The sequence below is a fragment of the Opisthorchis viverrini genome (assembly GCF_000715545.1).
Source record: "Opisthorchis viverrini unplaced genomic scaffold opera_v5_207, whole genome shotgun sequence".
In the NCBI taxonomy this organism is placed as follows: Eukaryota; Metazoa; Platyhelminthes; class Trematoda; order Opisthorchiida; family Opisthorchiidae; genus Opisthorchis; species Opisthorchis viverrini.
This window is the reverse complement of record NW_008751864.1, coordinates 762,021-786,004: the sequence shown is the minus strand read 5'-3', so window position 1 is coordinate 786,004 and position 23,984 is coordinate 762,021. Positions and strand designations below refer to the sequence as shown.

Genomic DNA, 23,984 nt, shown 5'->3' with positions numbered 1-23,984 from the left:
ACAGAGAAGTAGAAATCTACTATGTATCTTATTTACAAAAGCTGAATATCCATCTGCTCCTCGAACGCGTCTTCCTGAACGTTCCTGGATATTCATTGACTGTTACTTAAATGCAAGCAAATGCTACAAAGCGACTCCACAAACTGCGTAATAGATCTCACTTCTCAAGAGACGTGCAGCGGATTTACGAGAAAACATACTACTCCAATGCCCACCAGTACACCCGTAGATTATCAGGCCCGGGGTTTTCATGGGGTCTTTAATTACTGAGCAACTCAAGAAAAGAAGTTTCATAAGGTTTCTACCAGGCTGATTCATAGCGCACACTTTGCGATCAAAGAATGAGCGAAAAAATCGTGAAAGCAAAACCCAGGCAACATGCAGTTTCACAAAGTGATCAATATCTTGTTACCGATTACTGCATAATATTTTCGGAATCTGTGGAAGATGTTTCGTTTTCCTTTCCAGTTATCGAGAAGGGGTTACTAGTGGGCCTAGACAATTTGTTTCATTCGTTACCCATTCGGTTCCTAAAAGGCATTCGGTAATCTTAGAATGTATGCACACGCTACGCAAAGTGAACTTCTAAGCACAGCTGACCCATGTCATTAGAATTAACGGCAGAAGCACAATAGTATTTGAAATGAAAAGTTGAAAGATGAGGTACCTCAGCCGTTTTCATGTCTCAGAAACGCATATTCGGACACCTCAGTTAATTTCGGGCTGTCAAACGTGCGTATATAGTTAGGTGTGGCGTAATCAGTTAGTTGTCAGGATTTCGGTCACTCGTCTTACTCTCCGTTGAAGCGTTTGCAGTTTCAGGAATTATGATAGTACTAATTCCAGTTGAGCGTAGGATTATTCTTCGAATTCACCCTTGGATGAGACGTCCTACTTTTACTAACGAATCGGACCTTAGTCTGCAAAACGGAATAAAAACAGATTGATGTTACGAACTACAAACGAACAAGTGATTTTATAGTATCTACCCGAGGAGTCTAAGGCCAGGTTAACATGGAATAACGTGACGGAATAGGAGACCTTCTCTTCCAGCTCTTCGAATCAAGAGTAACGCAACAGCTTACTTGAACTTTGCAGTTTGGGTAGTGGCTTTGTTTAGTGCGTGAATTCGAGCATTAGATTCCCAACGACGCGAATGGAAGCGTGCGAAATTCCGTTACGAAATTTTGAACATATGTCATGACGTCACGGTGCCATGACAACCCTAGTACTGTGTTATTAGGATACATATGACACGCAATCAGTGGACAGGAAGTTTTCAGGATCAGAGTCTTTTCAATCTAGGTAGAAAACCAGAAAAACATGATGAGTGAAGTGGACACCTCCATCTTACTAGACGAAACCCAAAACCCCACAAATAAAGAATTTACACTGACAATTTTTCAGGTGATCATGGGCTTTGCATTCATTTCTTGGAACATAGTCTTTGAATCACCAAGGTGCATGAACGACGAACGAGTTAGAAGGTGCCAATGGTTTAGTTCACGGTTCCTGGTTCTCAAAGCCGTTGGGTGGACGGTTTATAACTCAGCCTTCTTATTATTATTATTCTCCTCAGAACTCACCTAACTAGCGTACTATTATTCGCTTACAGGAACTACGAAAACGTCTCCCGACGTTTCCCTACGAAAGGAGGCTTTCGAAAATAGATACGTTGCGTTTGGCAATAGCTTACTTGGCTCTCCTCAACGATATGCTTACCAATATGGATTGCAGCACAAACGACCAGTCCGGATGTGGCGTGTTTTCGTTCATCCTGAACCGATTACGCTCACCAACACGGAGATTCCTAAGTTGGTACACTAGTGGTAAGTTCAGTTTTGTGGCGATTCCACAAGAAACAAACGGGTCTCAAAGTCCCTCCTCTTTATTCACGGATGATTTTCAGTAATGAGAGCGCCCAAAGTCAGCTGTCACCCAGAAAATTGTGTTGTTTCTTGGGGTAGCACAAACCAGTGCCTTCAAAGAACAGTGCGCGGAGGACCAGGTGTAGATTTTACAGTTTACAGCTGATGCGAAAAATAAATTCACGTTTTAGGCTAATATAAAGAGGTGCATTTGGTTGTACTGTCATCAGATTTTCAAGTAAGCGACTCATCATGTGCCGGTTTCCTTCAAGCTGCTACAGCAGATGAAATCCATGTGATAAAAGAAGGCATCACAAAGTAAGATGAGAAAAGCGTGGAATGCGCACAGGTGTATAAAGCATCAAACGTTTCTATGAAATTCTGTATATGGCACAGAGCAAGATGTTCAGGACCTTCATGATTGCTTCCTAGTACGCGAATCAGTTTGAGATAGACTAGGAATGCCGTATGTGATGTNGTCTCAAAAGTTTCTTATGCTGACCCAGCCACAAAGGCAAATTAGGTCAGGTAAAATGAAAGAATAAAGGGAAGGGAAAAAGAGAAACTACTCACAAGGTTGCTGAAAACTCTTCGATAATCCACCATCAAATTCGCCTTTCTTAGAGCTCATCACGTAAGCGTAATCCCCGAGTTCCCGTCAACCCTGGACACAAATTGGACAGATTTCGGTCAACACACTCACTTGCATATCAGTTCGGTTTATCGTTTATGAATGTGCTGCACAGAGACCGTCTCAATTTTCAGTCAGTACGATATCCCAGATAACGAGGGTATATTTCCATAAAGGAAAATACTCACAAGGTTGCTGAAAACTTCCACGGCCCACGATCGGTTTCGCTCCTCTTGATTCGCAAAATTCGAAATTCGTCCAATTTTGGTTCAAGTCAAACACAAGTTTGATGGAAACTTGGGGATTGCGCCTATCTGATGAACCCCAGAAGCGCAAAATCGGTTGTGAGCTGTCGAAGAGTTTCCAGTAACCTTGCGAGTAGCTTGCTTTGTAAAAATATACTTACTGCATTATCACAAACATCATATCAACTGGACCCTGAGGCAGCCCTTATGCAGCACATTCAGTTGAAGAACACCATAAACGAGAGATTCAGTCGAGTCTCCCGTGAAACCCAAATTGATAGCTTAGGCCTTCTTTATTTTCCAACGGGAAATCATGTGCCGCCAATAGCTCTTAGAGTGACGATGTGTTATCTGGCTGAATCCACACTGACCGGCTTCCCATTGCGACTACAGTGGTTTCCTGGAGCTATCTAGTATTATGCCAAAACCTAAGGGAAAAATCTGGTGATTCGAGCGGTCTAATGGTAAACAATGTACCAGTGTCGAGTAAAGTATGAGAAAATTCAGGCCGACAGTTTTTAATGAATACTTTATAGCTCTACCGACAATTTTATTTGTCCAGGTTTAGTTGCGACTCAAGAGTTCAGCTGCAGCTGCGCATCTGGTTACGTCCTTATTGTCAGATTCGCGCCGGTGTCCACTGCCAGCTGCTGTTGACAAACAAGTTCGAATTAGATGTTAACCAACAATCCTTCAAAATGGAGTTAGAAGTTGCAAGGAATCCATCTGCGGCTGCGGAGAATTCAGCCGTGATGAAAAGCTCAGTGCAGTTCATTTTTGAAGAGGCGTGAGGACAAAGTCAAACAAAAGTGCACTTCTCCTAGACAACCGGTGGTTCCTTGCCGTAGAAGTTTCCCCGTAATAAGGGTCTTGCCTTATCTGTGTTATTTAAAATGCCGAAACTCATCACAAACGGCGACACTTTGCGGATATGTGGGTCCTTTTAAGCAAAACCTTATACAGTCCCTGAAAATAGAAAAGTTGGAGGTAGCGTCGGGGTACGGTACCAGTAATTTTATACTTGTCACGCAAGCACATATATTGGTAATAACTCAGTAAGTAATAGAGTTTCGGGTAGCAAATTGACTGGCGTTTCCTGAAGCACTTCCTGAAATAAGAGTGACATTTCCAAACGGGGTACCAATCAATGAAAATTAGAAATCCGCGGAAATTCCGTAGATGCCAATCTGTTATGTTGCGATGAAAATTCCACTTGTAAGACTTGGAGATATGAGATAATACTTTTAAAGATACTCGCCAGAGCCATATGTACTTGGTCCCAAAAATGGATTCTCCCGTTTTTTTTCTGACAGTGAACACAACAGAACCATTGCACAAGCATAACAGATCGGCAACGCCTCATTACTGAATTTTTTACATGTTGGAGGACAACTTTATTTCCAGCCACAGTCTCTTCAGCTGGAAAAATGTTCAGGGCACGTCACGAAATATAAGTAATGGTGAAAGTGAATTCCAAAAATCACAATGTAAAATTATGCGATCCCGGAAAGCCAATCCATCACACACTTTCATTCTGATCAAAACCCGTAAGGTGGGCATTGGGATGCGGTCAACTGAAGTTCAGGCTCACACTCCGCACTCCTAATCTGGAGACCGCACGACCATACTTTTGTGCATGGTGTGATAAATTCGGTGATCTATCCGTTAACTTATACAGTAAGGCAGGGTACACGAGAAGATATTTGAAACAGTACACATAGTAACAGCTACTGGTTTGTCTCCATTACGATACAGGAACATCAGAATTGAAGGTACGTTTGGTGATGTAAAGTTAGCCTGAGATAGACATTTGTAAAGACTATTTCATCTCAATCGATGTGATATCGGTAGCGAGTTGTGGCATAACATTACGCCACTGAAGCTGAATATACAAAGTTCACTGAAACCTCTATAGGAATGCTGGTTAACCCGAACAGACTTTACATACTCGTAGTCCGTACCAAACCACCAGTATCTCTTAGTTGTTAGAAAGTTAGGGAAGAACTGGCTTTTTGAAAGTAGGCCGATGAGGAATAACATGTGGGAACTTCCGGTTCTGATATTTGAAAATGCAAGCTACGTCCATTCAAAATGACAAGTGACCTCAAAACCAACTTTATTTTTACCTGTTCACTAAAGCGTGGGCGTGTAGTTCTTTGACAACTCCGAGCATTTTGTAGATGGCGGTGATCAAGTGATTCATCAATATTTTCTATCTCAACTTATGTTCAAAAGGAAATCACTTTGTTAGGTTGAATATCAGTCCAAAAGAACAACATCTGCACTTTCCATTTAGTTTCACGCTTTCATAGACGAGCATTATGCTAATGTCATCCTGGGCAGCGCAAAATTTGTTCAGTTTCAAATACTATTAGGATGTAAGAGCTTGGTCAGGATGAAAGTATAAGGTGTGCGGGCCACACCGTTGTTAATTTTAATTGATACTAAACGCCAATTATCCTCGTCTGTTGCTTAAAACCAGAGTGGCAATGCGGTCGCACAGTGCGTGAAGTTGACCGAACTCAGGAATAGTGCGGCATCACAGAAATTAAAACATCGGTCCCTCAACAGTTAATCCCTCGATCTTACGTGGGGTCGGTCGGTATATTTGCGAGTATTGATAATTTCTTCATAATTTTGGATAATAAAGTCATTGCCACCACCTTCAACTTGTCCTATGGAGTTCGAGTTTTGCCTATTCACTACCACACTGACTAATCTGTTTTGATTGTCTATTTATGGGCGAGATGGCTCAAGTGGCCGGAAGGTCCGGGTTTCGAACCCGACCTCTGTCTCTCGACTTCCTCTGTCTAGACTTGGGCAACCTGGCAGTATCCCAGCTCTCATGCAACCTTCGGGTGGCACGACAGTTAGGCACCGAATGGGTGCTACAGCTGTGCTTCATCAACACTTTTCTAGTCCTCCTTTAATCAGCAGGAGGCCTCCGGTTTCGCTTGCGTTTTTGGAGTGCAACTCCAACCCATACATTGCGCCGTGGTACCGCACTCACTGGTTTGCTTCGAAGTGGTTTCAGGAGTGATAGAAATAGTGGTTTAGGTTTAACTTCACAGGATGTGTACCGTACCGACAATTAGGGACTTGGAGTATAGGTCGCGGAAACCCGTTCGGAGAACCTGTTCATTCGGATTTTCTCTGCCCTCAACCAAGTCATTGGTTTGCTTCTACTACAGATACAACTCGAACTTAGTAAACTCACTTCTACACTCATTTCAGTTTGGTGATGTACAGAGCTGAAGCAGTTACTATCTGACCCACACCACGTACGCCCACCCTACATCCACTCAGTCCTGAGTTCCACATTCCTCTTAGCTCGCTAAACCATGTGGATGCGATGGCATTTTTTAACAGGACAACCTCAAAGAAGTGACATAGGAAGATTGTGAGTGTACTTTTGCTTTCATATCTGGAATACTATGCGACGAACGCCATATAATGTCGATGGTTACAGCCTAGGCCACTTTTAATCTATTCCGTTAACTCAGACCTGATCGCTCGTTTGGATTGGGTGCAGTGGGATCGTCTTGGTTTCAGAGGGCAAGTCGATTGGACGTCACTCAAAACCAGTTGTAACAATGGGCTCCTCTGGACGCAAAGAGAAGCTGGAAAGTAAGACATCGTGCCGTCTACCGTCTGGCCTTCTGTGTAAACGAATATCCTCATATTCACGTCCGTATTTTGTGAAATATGCACGATATGAAAACTGTGGAATACTGATATTCGTTTTTGAGAACTTGGGATAATCAGCATCCAAAGCGGCGTAGTATCGAATACACCATGGTTATCGTCGTAAACCCAAGCGGCCTTTTGATCAAAACAACCCAATGCTTCATACGATTCGCTGAACAGCTGTGCGGATTAAAAAGCGTTTGCATAATTACAATCCCGTTGGTGAATCTGATTCAGTCAAATCACAAAGTACAACTACCTTATCCCCTTGACTACATGTAGTGGGAAAAGAAATAAGTGGGGTGAAAAGGAGACTTCGAAAAAGTGATGTTCTCAACAATTATGTTTAATATGACGACAAGGAACAACTGCTAGATGACCGATTGGTGAAGTCCTAATTGTCGATTTCACCATGTAACGGAAGGCAAACCGAGGGAGAAAACAAAGTAGTTGTTTGTCTCCCGTTTGGAATCGTCAGTAGCACGCACACCTGGAACCATGAAGTCCAGTTTGACCGCTTAACAAACTCCCATTCAGCTACAACGGGCCGATCACTAGTGCGTCGAGTATGCGGGCTTGATCCATAATTGAAGTTTCAAATTCACTATCAGACGTACGAAAAGCGAGTGAACTTCACAAGGATCGATGATATGATCTCCACTTACACTCATAGCTCTTGGAAGAGCAATATCTACGTGGAACAATTTTATCCTTATCGTATATTTGGGGACCTATTAGGAGGTAAGCTGACTGCTGAAATAATTACTTAACTGAACGGGGAGAGACAAACAAGTCAACTGCGCCTGTCTTCAGTGACCCATCAGTGAGCACTTATTAAGTTGTGTATCGAGTAGGAAAAGGAATTCAGCTCCTGAAAGCACAATAGCTGAGCCCGAAGACGAGGAATATCGGTGTAACATTCCCAGCAGCAAGATGGAATAGACTGATCCAACCTGATGAGTTTTGCAGAGGCAATCAGTAATCGCGAATATATACACCTATTTGGTGATAGAAAATTTCGCGGTCAGTGAGAACAAATGTCGATGGAGTTCACATATGAGTAAACAGAATAGTTTACACTGAATAAAGAATGGCCTATCTGTATCCGCCTAAAGAGATAGGGTTTCAAGCCTTCGTTGTGTTCTGGTAGATTTCATGAACCATATTAGTCCGAAGACGGTCGATGTTTAGATGCTGCGAAGCCTACCAAAGTTAGTCGGGTTCACGCTCCAGGAAGATTTTTCACGACCTAACGTTAGTGATGATTCTGAGATTCAGACAAATGAAACAAGATAATATGCACCAGTGTTCATTCCTACGTAATAAAATGTCCACTGAAGAGATTCAAGCCGAAACGGGCGAGATTCCGCGATTAAACCCACTACAAACAAAAGTAAGAAGGTACTGAAGTCAACGCACCCTTCCTGGGGGGGGGCAAGATTTTAGGTCCGAAGTTTACTGCGCTGCCAGGACAAAACAGACATACACACATCAGCTGAGTTCTACAAAGGTATGCAGATTTTTGAATTCTCGTATTGATGACAGGCTTTTCAGTCTTCATTGTGTAGTGAGGTATATAGCCCTTATTTTCGGGTGGTGATGGTTAATTAGCAGACCGTGAAAAGTTCGATCCGTTGCACTAGCACATTCGGTCGTTAATAAACTTTAAACAGATGATGTTGACATGACGTTATTCGACAGCACTTCAATTGTAAGCTAGGAAACTACTGACTTATTGAGTGGGAACTCGACCGAGACCTAGTCTAATGATTCAAAGAAGCACTCGTGCATGACTGGCCAATGTGTAATTTGGGAAAATTGAGTTCACCTAGTTGGAGTGAGTGTGTATGGCGGGGCACCCAAAAAATAAGTTACCGCCCCCTATGAAAACGGGGAAGCTAGGCAACTGTATTGCATTGACATCGTAGACAAACAGACTTACCGGCAAAGTTACCGTCACTGCCTCTTTCATGGCCGGTCAGGTACTCGATCGAAAAGCATGCAACACACGATAAGTTGCTTGATCAAACAGTAGTAAGACCGTCTGTCAGCTTTCCAAGGTTGATGGGGGTCCCAAAACCACCGAGAATTCTTTTAAGTTGAAATATTTTCCAACCAGAACGATGTACACTTCCAGCATTAGATAGTGGACAACGGAAGTTTGGTGACAGAAGGATGAAACCCTTGGGCATGAACTACTAGTTTCCGCACAAACAAAACAACTCCCTCAAACGCCCGAACCAGCCCCCACAAAAGGAGACGACGTCGTATCATTTGCCCCGAACGTTTGTTCGAAAGACCCAAAGGGGTCTGTACATTCCTCAAATCATCGGCCCTCGCAGGTTCCAGACTAACCGAGAATTGAGGGCTACGTGCTAGACATCCCAATAAATTGTAGTTGAAATTCTGACGCACATGTAATTTTTATATGCTTCCAAACCTCATTTACTCTCTGAAATTTCCCGACTAGTAAACATAGTCGGAGGTGAACTCCAGAGAGATGAACGTGTGTAATCCACTGGTTTGTTGAGCGCCAGTTCCGTTTTCGGAAGTCACGACGATGCAGCTGCACCTTGAGTCTATCCCCTCGAATGAAGATCTCCAGTGGAATCGTCGAAAAGTGTCGAAGCCACTGAATATATTTACAAGCAGTCACCTAGGCGCACATTCGTGGACTACGTGCGCCTTAATCCGCACTCTTTTGGATCGGATTAGTCCGCTCCTCCTCACCACCAAAGCCTCACGATAGCACATGTTTAGTCTCTTCTATACAAAAATTTGTGAAAATAAACCATGCTTGATCAAACTATAGGTCAAACTCGTAAATCTCACTTACAGCTCGTCGCGTAATCTTTAAGATGAGGAAGTTATCAATCTGGTAGTACAAACGTGAAAAATAGCACAAGGCCGACATTTCAGGCCAGTTTCATTTCACTCACTTTGGAATCCCGATCATGAATTTTACGGGCACACCAGCCAACAAAGTAAAAGCCAATCCTGCTGTTGATAAATCATATTTGACTGCAGGGATTGTTATTATCTGCAACTTCCCACAGGATTCTTGAACGCGATAAGAAACTTGAGTGAGCAATCAAACAGTCTAAGGGTTGGTGAAATAGTACAGTCCAATAATGAAAAGCCTGTTCCATAGTATATGTTCCAATGAACGAGATTGCGGAAACACAGGACATTTGAATTCCTAGTAGCATGCCATTTTCATCGTTCATTGTGCGAGAATCGCATTGCAAACGGGATCATGTAAGGGTAGAATAGTACGTAATACAAATATAGCCGATTGCTTGTAAAACTGTATATTTGATTTGGGAGCCGTTGGTTGCCCCGAAGGGATTACTTTGATGGGTTCCATGGGTTTTCCCTAGTTGGGGAAGCCCTAAATTCTATTTTAGTCCAGCCAATTCCATCCTATCGTTCGCGGAAATACGCGATCTCTTGATGAGCTCACAACTTAAGTGAAATTGATGCTGGTAAGAGATTCGTATGATGCTTAATTGCCGCTGAATTACCGTTGAACTGTGTGTAAGTTGATCCCAAAAGCGCGATTCCATTGTATACACCTACTTCTTAATGGAAAGAAGCAGGGCGAAGAAGAGACCCAACAACGCGTTTACCGGAATAGATGAGCAAACAAAGGAAAAACAAAGACATCGGAAAGAAACCAGAGTCGAATAGGAAATAAGAGGAACTAACGACTGTGTGAAAAGACATGATTATCAGCGCAAAAAGAGTGGAAACAGGACCGGTAAATAAAATAAAAAAATGCCCCGCTAAAAAATGAACAGTTCGTTAAGGTTGAGCCAAGAAGTCTTCGGAAGACCCATTTGTTTCCATCTTGATAGGGGACGTCAGAGTTGGTACTGACAAAGACATCTTATCTGTCGCGGGAAGTGTAGCAGATTGTAACAAGCCGGCAGCCGCAACTAATGACTTGACAACCTCCACGGCAGCCGCTGTGTCGGTCGTAGCTGGAGAGGATATAGTAACACTGCTAGCCCACGACTGAGTTGGCACTGGTTGCTGTGCCTCAGGTTTGTGAATTCTGTCGCCCAAGACCAACGTAGTTCCTCCACCAACATCGGAGCCAAATGAAGATCGTGGAGTTTTAGGAGGCAACGGCTCCAAAGGTAAATCTGGGACACACCAGACCCACTCTTCGCGAGTACTCAGCGACCAAGGACATGAACGGGCTCGCATAAATTCAGGGAGGAAGGCACGGAGTTCATCGTTCACGTGCGCGTAAGCGACCTAAAGACATTTGTAAAACAGAGTCAAGTGTTTAAACTCAAAAAGAGAAGTAGACACCACTATAATGCAATATTAATACCAGTTTTAACAACACAAATGTGAAGCAGATACTGGTTGGATTAAGTAGAACATGCCGTGGAGGCAAACAGATAAATCGCATTGAGGTGATAATGGTTCATTTGAAGAATTATTTTGGGCTAATGTATTCTTGTTGGTCTTCAATAAACTTCCACCCGATGACCCCCATCGTCTACCTGATTAGTGGCGGCTGAATGCGGAAGCTGAAATAGTAGCAACGTCAACCGCCGAGGTATCGCACCGCTACTCAAAGGTACATTACTGATATGATCTCGACTGAATATGAAAGGCGTGAAACAAGAATGTCCCCACACCAAACAAGCCGGCAACCAGCTATGCAACTTGAACGACTATCCGCAAGTGCAAATTACCACGACACATCGAGACCACTAGTACGGTGATGACTACTCGTTGAGTGTTAGACACACCTCAGAAAACTGTCAATCTCAAATTAAATCACGCGCCAAGTAAGCGCCCCCGATTCGAAACGAGTACTTTATCTGGTGGAGCAGCAGTTATGGCAGATATGCGGAGGACAAAACGTGAGTGGGTCGATAAGTTAGACAGCAGCAATAATTTACCTGGGGCTCAGTAAAAGTCGCACCACATCCAGAACACGAGTAATAACGCGTGGTGTTTCCACTTGCTTCAGCTTGGTCCGCTGGACGAAAGCGGATATGAAGTTCAATTGACCGAAACAACGCGGCCTCTACTCGCTTTGCATCCTTGTAGTGCACGCCAGATCGTATGCGCATTCCGTCCGCAAAATTTTGTCCGATTTGGCGTTTCAATGTATCAGTTAATCGACCGTAGTGCGACAAGTCATTTTCAATTTCGTTCTAGAACACGAACGGAGTTTATTGCAGTAAATCTGATCAATTAGGCAGAAGTATAGATAACTGGTCGTTGGCTTGTTCGCTGAGCTGGGCAATTTGGTTGCAAACGTTTCATCACCAGTCGAGGTGACATCATCAGTGGGTAGTTGTGCGTAGCGGTGGGTTAGTGGATGTGCGTTCAGTAGTGTTACGTGTGTGTTGATATACTTGCTGGTAGCCGGGGATGACCTTTGACCGCGATTAGTTATTCTGTCGGGCGGTTCCATTGGTTGTTCTTTTATCCCGTGTCCTCATTCGCCGAGGCCCACGTGACCTTTGAACTTGGCATCCCTCGCCGTCGTAGTCTGGTCGGTGTTGGAGTGACCTTTGTCCTTCCGAGCTCCGTTGTGACCTTTATTGATTTGACTCCGAGGAGTTCCTTGTTTCTTCGTTTGTTAGTCCATTATTCGGTCCTCCTTGAGTGTTTCGGTTGCGATGTTGACCCCTCGCACGTAGAGGTCCGTAAATTGGATCCAGTTCGATCCAAGTTCAAAGGTCCCGTGGGCATCGGCGAATGAGGACACGGGATAAAAGAACAACCAATGGAACCGCCCGACAGAATAACTAATCGCGGTCAAAGGTCATCCCGGCTACCAGCAAGTATATCAACACACACGTAACACTACTGAACGCACATCCACTAACCCACCGCTACGCACAACTACCCACTGATGATGTCACCTCGACTGGTGATGAAACGTTTGCAACCAAATTGCCCAGCTCAGCGAACAAGCCAACGACCATCTACGCTACCTGAGCTACCGACATTCTCCTCTATAGAAGTATAGATAACTGTTCAGTGCAAGTTGAGATCACGCACGATATGCCGGAAAATTAACTGTTATTAAAACGTATCTGTCACTTGGCTCTGGGTATTGGTGGGGGAGTGATGAGGAACGTAGAGAAACAAAAATAAATATAAGCTATCTTCCGCATACACACATACACGCACGTGCTCTGAAAATGAATCCTGGAAGACAGACAGAGAACAAACAAGAAAGGTGATCCGGGGGAAAAGCTCACCTATACCGGAAGCCTAGGAAAATGGAGAGATTGAAAACCGACAGGGCCGCCCAGAGGGTGATCTGATCTATTCGGCTACGCAGAAGTTTGAAACGGCATCATCAATACTTCTATCGGAAACGTGTTCAGATTTTCTCCTCCATTTTCCGGCTGTCCGTCAACCTCCTCTGCTTTGTTTGTAATCTGTCAAAATCAACTGTCTGCAAAAGTTTGTACCTACTAAATGCATTGTACTTCTGTTCAAATGGTTCTACTTACGACCGATTTTGTGGACTTTGTTTTATTAACTATCGAACTATTTGTCACTTATCAAAACACCGTTTCATCGCCATCTTTTACGGAAATATCCATCTGTGTTCCTCAGAATACGTGGATGTCATACCACGTAAAGATGAGAAACACCACCGAATATCAACGCCTCATCAACCTCAAGCACGAAACGGCTATGATCGGCCAGTTACCTGTCATTTCAAGCAGCTGTGTGCACGCAATCAACTCCAATGCACAAAAAATGAGACAAGCCCGATCTAAAACAGAGCAAGCCTCCCACAAGTTGCTGGCGTTGCTTTTGCCCGCTATTCCCGGTTTAGGTGTCGTAAGTTCCAGGTGCAGTTGTCGTGTCCGTAGAGAAAATTTACGTAGATCTCAGAGGCCGCAGTCACCCGCACACCACCATGCAGTCCACAAATCGCGGTCCAACTCGGTGACAGCGACATTCAAAGTTGATTTTTCTTGCCGAAGGAAGTTCGTGACGGCTCGTATCAACAACATCACAGTTCGTTTGCAGCTTGATACGGGCTCATTTAGCAAACGTGAGAACGAATCGGTAAGCCACGTAAAGCCGACTGAACATTGGGCCCGTAACGCTTCTGGTGGGAAACTGAAGTTGACCGGCGAGGTTGACTGCTCCATTAACTTCAATGGCTCGACGGCACAAGGCACGTCCTACCTGACGTCATGCCCCAAACTTGATCTCATGGGGCAGGATTGGATCGAAAAGCTGAATCTGCTGAAGAAACCAATTAATTCTATTTGCAACTTCATGAACGCAGCACCCGGAGGTGCCGCGAACAAACTCATTTTCCGAAGCGTTCATTTGAGGATCTCGTATAAGGTTATGCATCCATATTCACCAACGAGCTTGGACGGTGCACAAAAGCAAAAGTCAGATTGTGCTTCATCCCCCGTGCCAAATCAGTTTTCAGGCCAAAACACCCAGTACCGTATGCAGCCTTACCTATCGTTGACCAAGAACTGGACCGACTACAAAATGCTGGTGTTCTCCAACCGACCAACTACTCTGCTTGGGGCACACCTATCGTGTTGGTGAAGAAGGCTAATGGGACCATCCGGTCGTGTGCAGATTTCTCCACCGGTCTCAACGCTGCGCTGGATACCCATCAATACCTCCTGCTTCTTCCAGACGATTTGTTCGCGAAACTGAATGGGTGTGAATATTTCGCGAAGATTGACTTGGCTGATGCTTGCCTCCAGGTTGAAGTTAAGGGAGAATCCCGTGAACTTCTCACGGTCAATACGCATCGCGGTCTGTTCCAGTATATTCGACTGCCATTCGGTGTGAAAACAGCGCCAGCTATATTTCAACAGATCATGGATACGATGCTGAAAGATGCCCCCGTTGTTGCTGCCTATTTGGACGATCTCGTTGTCATGCGTTCCATCCCCCACGTATTCAAGAATATGGCTTCAGCGTGCGCCGAGAGAAATGCACCTTTTTCATGCGGTCGATAAAGTACCTTGGTTTCATCATTGACGAACATGGCCGTCAACCAGACCCGGAGGACATCGAAGCTATCAAACGTATGCCAGCACCCACAGACGTGGCGTCCGTCAGGTCTTTTCTCGGTTTCGTCAGTCACTACAATTCGTTCCTGCCTGCCATGCATCGCCTCCGAGGCCCACTGAACCAGCTAATTACCAAAGACCACAAATGGACATGGTCAGAAGAATGCCAACGCGCCTTGGACTCTGTCAAATCCATGCTAACTTCCGATTTGCTACTCACCCACTACGATCCATCTCTGGAAATCGTTGTGGCGTTGGATGCCTCGAACTACGGAATGGGCACAGTGATTTCACATGTATTTCCCGACAGCAGCCACACACACGCAGCCAGATCCCTGACATCAGACGAACGCAACTAGAGCCAGATGGAAAAGGAAGACTTGACGATCATGTTTGTCGTCAAAAAGTTTCATAAAATGCTCTACGGCCGCCAGTTCACTCTACTGGCCGATCATAAGCCACTCCTTGTTATGTTTGGCTCGAAGAAAGGAATCTCGGCACATACTGCCAACCGCCTCCAGCGATGGATCACTCTGCTTCTGGGATATGACTTCAAGAGCAAATACCAGTCCACTACTAGCCTCGGACAAACCGACGCAGTATCGCGACTCATTGATTCAAGTAGGCCGGAACCAGAAGACACCGTAACCGCAACAACTGCCCCGGAACCGGAGGTTAACCACGTAGTATCAAAAGCGATTCGCACCCTCCCAGTGACTGCCGACATGGCCCGCCAGGCTACCGACCAAGACCCTGTGCTGCAGCAAATCACTAACTACCACCGCAATCAGTGGCCGCATATCTGCCCAAAAGACGAACTGAGACTTTACTTCAAACGGCGTGACGCACTCTCACTAGCCGACGGATGCCTTTTGTTTTCAGAACGTGTTGTCATCCCAAATAAGTTACAATAAGCTGTCCTGAACCAGTTTCATAAAGGGCACCCAGGAACAAGGCCCTTGCTCGGAATTACCTCTACCGGCCTTGGATAGACTCCCAGATCGAGTAAATCTCAAAATCATGTTTGGGGTGTGCTGAAGCATCCAAGTCACTCGTGAAAACTCACCTACGCTCGTGGCCGCAAGTGACCGAACCCTCGCCTCGTCTTCACATCGGTTATGCAGGTCCAGTTGGTGGCCAACACTTTTTGGTCGTGGTCGACGCTTATAGCAAACGCCCGGAAATTTTCCCAGTGAACAGCCCCACAACTGTCACTACAGTCCTGGAACTCCGATGATTGTTCGGTCGCTTTGGAACACGATAGACTATTGTATCAGACAACGGCAGTCAGTTCACGTCGACTGCGTTCGCAAACTTCTGTCGGGAGCATGGCATAACACATGTCAGCTCGCCGCCGTTTCATCCACAGTCGAACGACCAAGCGGAACACTTTGTTGACACTCTGAAGCGGGCGCTTCAGAAGTTCAGAAAGAAGGGACCATCGTAAGAGATTTCGCAAAGGTTCCTGCTGGCATATCGAGCGACGCCAACCCCCAAGTCAGCTGATGGAGTGTCACCAGCAGAGGCACTGCTCCGAAGGAGGCCTCGTACACCGCATGACATTATTCGGCCACAGAAAAGGCAGGCTAGTCACCGCAACACCAGAATGGAGGAACAGTTCACCCGGCATCATGGAGCAACTGCGCGCTCATTCAGCGAAGGCTAGAGAGTGTTGTTTCGTGACTACAGAGGCAGATACCCTACGTGGACCCCAGGATTCATCCTACGCCGGCGCAGCAAAGTGCTCTACGCGATTCAAGTTGGTCGAGCCAAAGAAACCAAATCCGGCCGACAGATATGCAGATCCTGTCCACAGGACCGAGTGATTCGAGTCTAGAAATGCTTCTTAACACTTTTGATCTCGGCACCATCCCATAAAATCAATCAGCCGCTTCGTCGGAGGCCCAAGCCTGAGCAGGGATTACAGCCGCGACGTTCGACAGACCGACAGAATGTCGGTTGCCAATGGCGCATCCAGAATGCGTCAGAATGTCCAGAAAGTTATTGCCACTTACGCTATAAATATGAAGCGCTGTATAACTGTTCTTGACTTCGGTTCGGGCGTTAATATACCCTGAACACCCTTGGTGGTTGTTTGGACGTGAACGCTAACTTGAGATGCTCAGACCGAGAAATAAGCTGAGGGAAATACCGTTACTGCACCAAGGTAAACAAGTTCGTTTTCCTTCACAAAATATTTGCTAGGTGTCTTACCACTACGTGGGGTGACTCAAAGCATAATAAACTGGGTTGGAATGACTGTGAGATACCGGTGATCTGGAAGAGAAACCCCTCTGCCATGATAAGGCGACCATACGTTTTTACGGCCGTCTGAAAACGTCAAGTTTACGAACAGTTAACCGCCTATGTACATTTTTGCGATCGACGCTCTGTATGGGTTACTCGGTTAGCACACCTCCCGCCAGATTCACAGCATACGTGAATGAAAAGAACTCGGCTCAACTTTAACTCACTTCTATCACCAACCAGCTGCATGGGACGTCATCAAATAGATTAATCAGTTCTGAATGTAACTTACTGGCGCGACATGACAGACCTAAGTCAAACATCGGTATCTTTCCACTGGTGGCCACTGCTGAGTGGTACTTGTGGCATCTCGCAAGCTATTGTCACCTGTGTTCGGTCAGCTGCTGACGTTTCTAAACTAACCCTGTCGGTCATTGCACAAATGGTTAGGCATTCTTTCGCGCGGTACATTATGTCTCCCCCAGGAAAATTTTCTCCCGAAGAAGAATTACCGTGCCATATATGTTCTCATAAATACTTTTACTGTGAAGGTTCGGCTAGAGGTCGCGATGCGTACATTGCCGATTCGAGGACATAGGCAATGGTTCATCAAGTATACCTTCATTGAGTTCTCCTGGTATAGGTAGAAAAAACTGACAATCACAGTGTGGAGAAAAAAATAGCCTATTTGCCAGTTCACACATTCTTTGAAAAACGATAATAACTCCCAAGAAGAAAGCACACAGCTCCACTTCAAACTCCGAATTACTCCCCATTCTTCACAGCATCATTCTAGGTTAAAACGGGCCTGAATCAGACGAACAGGATGTGTTAAAAAGTAGTTAGACAAGCACATTAACGAACAGTAGGAGCCGCAGGATTTCATACTACCGAGTGTTAGTAACCGGAAACCAAAGCAAGAAGTAAATCATAATGGCAGGAGCTATCTGTTCTACTACGAACTCGGGAATCAGGTACCGTAAGGATACCGTTGGATGAATAACTACGAGCCTGTATTTCGACCGAGTCGTGCAAAACGGCCACTTCGGATACGCAGTTCCTTCATCCGAATATTGCACATTATAGTGACTGCGTGTACCGAATTTAAGGAACCAAACCGTCACACTTAATCCAAACACACAAACCAAACGGCGTCAAAATGTTTTAAAACTGTCCCAGGATGAGATATTTTAAAACAGTTCAATATGACAGTTCAACATGAGGATAGCCCACTGATGGAACAAGACTCGCGAAACCAATGAACAAGAACGGCAAATCAAAATAGCTGAACACTTTTTCTCAAATACATAAAAGTGCGCTGTGTTAAACTTACCACAAGCAGATGCCTGGTGACAGAATGGAAAACCACCTCGGTTCGACCGCTGTAGATATACCGCCTGCAGAGCAAACAGATGAACTTCTTCTCAGATCGCGCGATTAATTTCGACCAGTCTTGCCCAGTTCTGCGAACGGGAGGCCTGGCCAGTGGTGCCCGATCTGTCAGGCCTGGGGCTCTCTTAGTGGACGAATCCGGTGACGACATATGTGAATTACTCGGGTTCGCTGACGAAGTTGTTTGGACGATAGTGGGAGACCAATTTTTATGGCTTGCGGTATTCACTGTTGCATTAATCGGATCTCGTAAACCGGTTTCAGCTAATTCGGCAAGCGCCGAAACGTCCTCACTGGAACTGGTGGTACGGTTTGGAGTGAGGAACGGTCGACGATCAGGAAGATCCTCATCGGAATCGCTGGCAAGTCCATCATCTAAATGGTGCCCAAGTTCTATATGTTGTGCCAATATAGCACACTGTTGAATAGAAGGAGGATAAAACAAGTTGAATGACGCAGAAAAACCTAAGTACTGCGGTATCGACACATTAGTGTCAAGTGTCTATTTTCATTCGACCCCCACTTAACCAGAGAACAAAAGGTATCAAAAGTGGATCTGTCTGTGAAACAGCAATCTGAGTCAACGGTTTTTCATCAGAGCAATCGCAACATTCGTCATATTTAAGAGTAAACTGTACAAACATGCCAATTTAGTTGAAAGCCCTGTTGTGAAAGGAATGGGCCTGGTGCTAACCAACCACTACAGCTGGAACATCTAATTAGGTAATTTATGGAGCTGACTGAACAGACGTCACTGACATCGATTCGAAGCTCGGTATTGTGAAGGGCAGGGTCACATGAATCACAACAGTATCCATATTGTCCAGTATCTCCACGCCTTTTGGTGAAGGTTTGCAGGCAACACGGCAGCTTCAAATGAGATGTTGTTACTGTCAAACTGAGTGTCGTGGGATTTTCGCGCCTTCCTAGGTGGGGCCCATGTGATACTGTTTGTGGGCGCTTGGAAACCCCGCAAGACATGGTACGTAACCGAATCTAGTGGTATATACACTGCCACTTCCTAACCGGAATGCCAAACTATATTTTGCCTGTTCTTGTGCCATGCTCTTATGCTGAGTAGGGCAAAGGATGCTGGGTCAATCCTGCGGATGGTACTTTACCTCGACCATATCCTGAAGAGAAGTCAAATGTCCACACCATTTTGTAGCCATTAGGGAGAAGGGCTACTGTAGATAGAAAACAAGTTGCGTAACTTGACATGAAGGCCAGGGTATATTAATGAAGTAGACAGTCAGATCACATTAAATGCTTCATTTAGTTCTACGAAAGAAAACTATTCAGCAAAACGATTGGCATCTGACAGACAACAACTGATGGTGAGCACGTTAAGGGATAATCAAGTACAGGACCATCTCGGTTGTTCCAAGTTGTATTGAAAGGGTCAGGCCAAGAGGGATTGGACAAAGTTTATTTCTTCCACATATCTGGCTGGGAGTACAACATACGTCAGGATTTGACACCCACATCACTCTCGTTTGAACGGTCCTCCTACTGTCCTGGCACAGTAATTCTCGACAATCCACACCAATGGGGAAAACCGGACTAGAGTTTCGCTCCTATCAGAGCGCATCAACAATGCATATCCTTGACCGTGTCGGGGTTTGAACTTCGGACATCAGGCATGCAAAGCGAGCGTGTTACCACAACAGGGCACGCTGGATAAACTTGAATTATCACATCTGAACAGGCGAATGTGTTTATGCTAGAGCGATCTGGTTGGATTGCCCGAAGCCTAAAACTGATATACATATGGGAATTATCCTGACTGCTTTGGTTGATCGTTAACCTAAATTCACTAATCACACATTGTCAGAGAGAGAGATCAGGTACAAGTAGAGCATAAAGCCTCAGTATTCACCAAGAGAATTATTTCTATAGTCTTGATGCTGTAAACGACAGTAACCATTACATAAAATCAGTTATGAATTGAAACATTAAAGCGCCATTCTGGTAAAGCGTTTGTTGTTTACCTGTGTGTTAGTAGAAGACATATTCGCGTGAGCACTGTGCAGGTGATCTTTGATAAGGTCACTTTCTGAGGCCGCCGCCCCACAGTATGCACAAGTGAATACTTCACAAGTAAAGCGCGGAATGATCTGAGAGCTCCAATACACCGATTCGAAGACGGATAAATGGGCCAAAATGGCATGCCTCCGAAGTTGAAACGGAGAGTAAGCTTTGAACGGGCACACAGGACAATCTATGTGTGGGGAGTCAGCACATACGGTCGTGGGTATGGACACTTGGAACATAGCTGAAATTGGGAGTATAAATTCTGGAAAGTTTGTGAATTAACACCGAAAAACAACTTGAATAACGAAAACAAGGACCAAAAGTGCTTAAGGATGAGCATTTATTGGACATGAGTAAAAAACTAGTACAGAAATAGGAAATCAGTGATTTTCGATGAAACACATGAAATCGGCCAACTTGCTCATAATATCGTCATTGTTCGTTTGCTGGGATTCATCTACACAAACTTTTTGCAAGGGATCAACAGAATGCAACAAGAACGTTCCCTCCGGACAGGATTTCCAACCTCGAGCGAACATCAACGATGTGGCTTCTGACTCCGGAACATTCAGAAGGTCACAGACAAACGATATGGTGACACAAGAGTAGGCATCACCCAGAAGATTGATAGCGTGAAGCTTTTGATTATCACAGATTTGTCGTAACAAATAACGGAAACTCTCCGGATAATTCTGATCGTTCAGCACGCCATCAGCAAAGTGGAAAAAAGCAGGAAGATCCCGCTTAATGAGAAATCGAATCAGATTCCAAAGTGTAGATAAAATGTCACTGGATTCTTTAATGTCGAGGGGAATACGTTGCCAAAGAAGCTTCGCGTTGAGAAAATCCCCCTTCAGAGTATACAAACTAAGGAACTGAATATAATATTCTTCCGGGGTCGAAAGACTCGCAGTGGAAAATTGCAGTTTTTCTCCAGGTATTTGGGGTCCCCGTGACAGTTCACACAGTTCCAATTCGGCCAGTTGTTGGTCAATCGCAGTAGTGTCGATAGACATCGGGAAAAGAAGCAGTAATTCCGAAGATGGCTGAGACTGAAAGAGGAAAGTGAGCCATTAAAACACCCACGATGGTGAAATATTTGAAGCCGAAATACACTGATAAAGTGTTCCAGCGCACTCCAAGGCTAGTCAGTCAAATCAAGCACAGTTGTTTTCCAAACTTCTAGCGGAAGGATTCCAATGCCGGGGTGGAAGCACCCGGCGTGCTTTCGTGAAGTTCATGATTTCTCATGGAGACTGTAAGAGTGGTTACTTAGGAAACGATACTTCCAATTAACGGAAGTGTTAACGTTCAGTGTTATTAAAATAATCTATCCTAAGAGCAAATCTCATACGGACCTAACAAAACCGTCTACCTGCTAGGGGTAGTCTGTTGAGGTGTACGTTGTTCCCAGAAAGTTGAGTGGCTTTAGTACCAGCACGGAGACTGTTGCTTATCGGTATCCAACACACGTTAGGCTCTAGGGCTGAGGCAACGCTCGCACCACATATAGAACAAACCATTTTACGGGGCGGGGTATCGGATATTCTGCGAACGGTAAGTGAAAACCCTGGGGAACAGGAAACGGGCTGGAATACGTGAGTGAGCTTGGATATTGTGTGCGTGCTTCGGGTAGGCTGTAGAGTTTCAGAATGAGATGCCTGGCATCAATTATTAAAATTAAAGCTGTTCTGAAATGCTGCTGACTCTTTATTCACAGATACTCTAGTTGTAGGGTAATTGGTTTCCTGTGTGAGTTTACTGCCTGTCAGAAGACTTCCTTGCTCAAAGACCTTACCGTGATCTCACTGAAATTATTCAATTTGGTTTTGAAAGAACTGCGCACAAAGCAACCAACGGTATCGTTAGTGGACAGATATCAGCTGGTATCTTAAGTGGCATAATTGAAACGACTGTTTTTTCTTCGTAAATCTCACGCTGTTGATATTTTAATTTCTGCCCCGGCCGGACAATCTGGACTGAGATTGGATTCCATGAACACTGTTCGTTCGCATTTCAGTGTCTTAGGATGAGCCGAAATACTGGCATTTAGAGACAGCTGGTACCTTCATTTTACCACAAATTCGCTTAGATGGAATGTGTTCACTTTTCAGCTTTGCTCCAATACCCTACAAAACCTGATTGGTACGTGCTCTTTATAATCCAACTTGACAGGCTTGTGTATGATAAGTTATCTATAGAACATAAACTTCGGAAAGCGATACCACTGCAAAAGGGCTATCCATAGAGCTTTATGGAACGGTGGTAGATCAGAAGTTGTTCTGATTCCCTTGTTACATAGAAAAGAAGGCTATTTATTTACAGTTACCGTTTAATGATCGCTTGAATAACACTTCTAGATGCAGGTTGACATACGCAGACAACCAGAGTTATCTAGCTGTTTGCCCAAGACGAAAGCCATCTGGCTCCGTACCAATTCACCCTCGTACCTCAGTTGCATGGACTTTCTACTATGGAGGAGAACTTTAGTAGCTCAGGTAGCATATATGGTCGTTGGTTTGTGCGCTGAGCTTTTGATTTGATTGCAAACGCTTCATCAGCAATCAAGGTGACATCAGTACATTGTTAGGGTGCGTAATGGAGCGCAGCGATAGGTCAGTGATTGTGCGTTGAGTAGTGTTCTGTGTATGTTAAAATACGTGCTGCCAACCGGGGCTGACCTTCGATCGCGATTGGTTGTTCGGTCGGACGGTTCCATTGATTGCTCTGTTATCCTGATTGATCGATGACCACGTGACGTTTAAGCTTGGCCGCCCCTGCCCTCGTACTCGGATCAATGCTGGAATTTGTCTTGGTTGTTTTTCGGTCTGGAAATCAGTTTCCTCAAAGTAGCATTCGGTTTGTAGTCTACGATGATACCTTTTTGGGGTAAAAATCTAGTTGTGATTTGAGATATTTTTGATGTAAGGTAGGAATACCCGTCTGGTCGCTTGACCTATCTGTGGCTGATGCTCAGATGTTCTCTTCTTCGAGCTTCTCTTGATAAAATTCCTTGGATATCCATTGTTCTGGAATACTCTGAATAGTTCAGCGGCGTCTTCGTTCTCTTGAAAAGGGTTTGGATGTACCTCTTCTTGTGGTTCATTGGATGATTACTATTGTAGTTCAGTATTTGATCCGTATGTATTTCTTCCCGGTAAACGCAGGTTTCCAGAGTCCCATCCATCTTCCTCTTCACTAAAACGTCCAAGAATGGTAGTCGATTGATTGATAGTCAAAAGATCTTGACCCGCCATCACTGACCAGTGACCCACTTACGACGAGTAGAACATTTGGTCCAATGGGAGGTTCCGGTCGAACTATTTGGAAACGGAAAACAAACTAGTGCGCAAGAAAGTTAAAGTCATAACATGTGTCTACCTTGGAGCTGACCGTTCTTCGAATTAGGTCTGGCGTTCAAAGCTGTGGGGATTGGAGGAAGTAGACTAGGACCAGTGACCCAGTAGAGCTCGAGATAACTAGGTGGTTAAAGTGCCAGCTTACGGACCGGAAGATCCGTGGTTCTAATCCAACCTCAGCATCTTGACTGCTCACGTCTAGGCTTGATCAACCTGGCAGTATCTCAGCACCCCTCCTCCTCCCGTTGGGAGTGACTTAGTGATCAAACCCAGTTGGCACTGGAAGGTCCTGGCCCAGCTTCGGTCTTTCAGAGTGCACTAGTTACGGCTACCAGAGTTTTGTGTCCATCGATGAAGGGAAGGTGAGACTGGAGACGATCGCGCGTTGATGGCGACAGCTTGCAGCAGTTGTTAGTAAAAGTCAAAACCTTCATGATGAAGACATCTCAGACCGTCGGTGTTTACGACTATGAATA

At 44.9% G+C, this 23,984-nt stretch overlaps 3 protein-coding genes across 3 annotated transcripts; 1 reads left to right on the top strand and 2 right to left on the bottom strand.

Annotated features, from left to right (window-relative positions):
* Window positions 1-120: 120 nt before the first annotated feature.
* T265_14513 (hypothetical protein) lies at window positions 121-6,369 on the top strand (the record flags this gene model as incomplete). Its single annotated transcript, XM_009173978.1, has 4 exons — window positions 121-225; window positions 1,616-1,829; window positions 5,492-5,662; window positions 6,248-6,369. Coding segments are annotated over 4 exons (612 nt in total), but the record flags the coding sequence as incomplete, so codon positions are not given.
* A 3,676-nt stretch (window positions 6,370-10,045) lies between these two features.
* T265_14512 (hypothetical protein) lies at window positions 10,046-20,333 on the bottom strand (the record flags this gene model as incomplete). The annotated part of the gene is made up of 4 exons (XM_009173977.1): window positions 10,046-10,694; window positions 11,354-11,611; window positions 18,057-18,533; window positions 20,107-20,333. Coding segments are annotated over 4 exons (1,419 nt in total), but the record flags the coding sequence as incomplete, so codon positions are not given.
* Window positions 20,334-20,529: 196 nt separating this feature from the next.
* T265_14511 (hypothetical protein) lies at window positions 20,530-21,180 on the bottom strand (the record flags this gene model as incomplete). The annotated part of the gene is made up of 1 exon (XM_009173976.1): window positions 20,530-21,180. The coding sequence occupies one exon, from the start codon at window positions 21,163-21,165 to the stop codon at window positions 20,530-20,532; it is 636 nt and encodes a 211-aa protein (XP_009172240.1).
* Window positions 21,181-23,984: the final 2,804 nt, after the last annotated feature.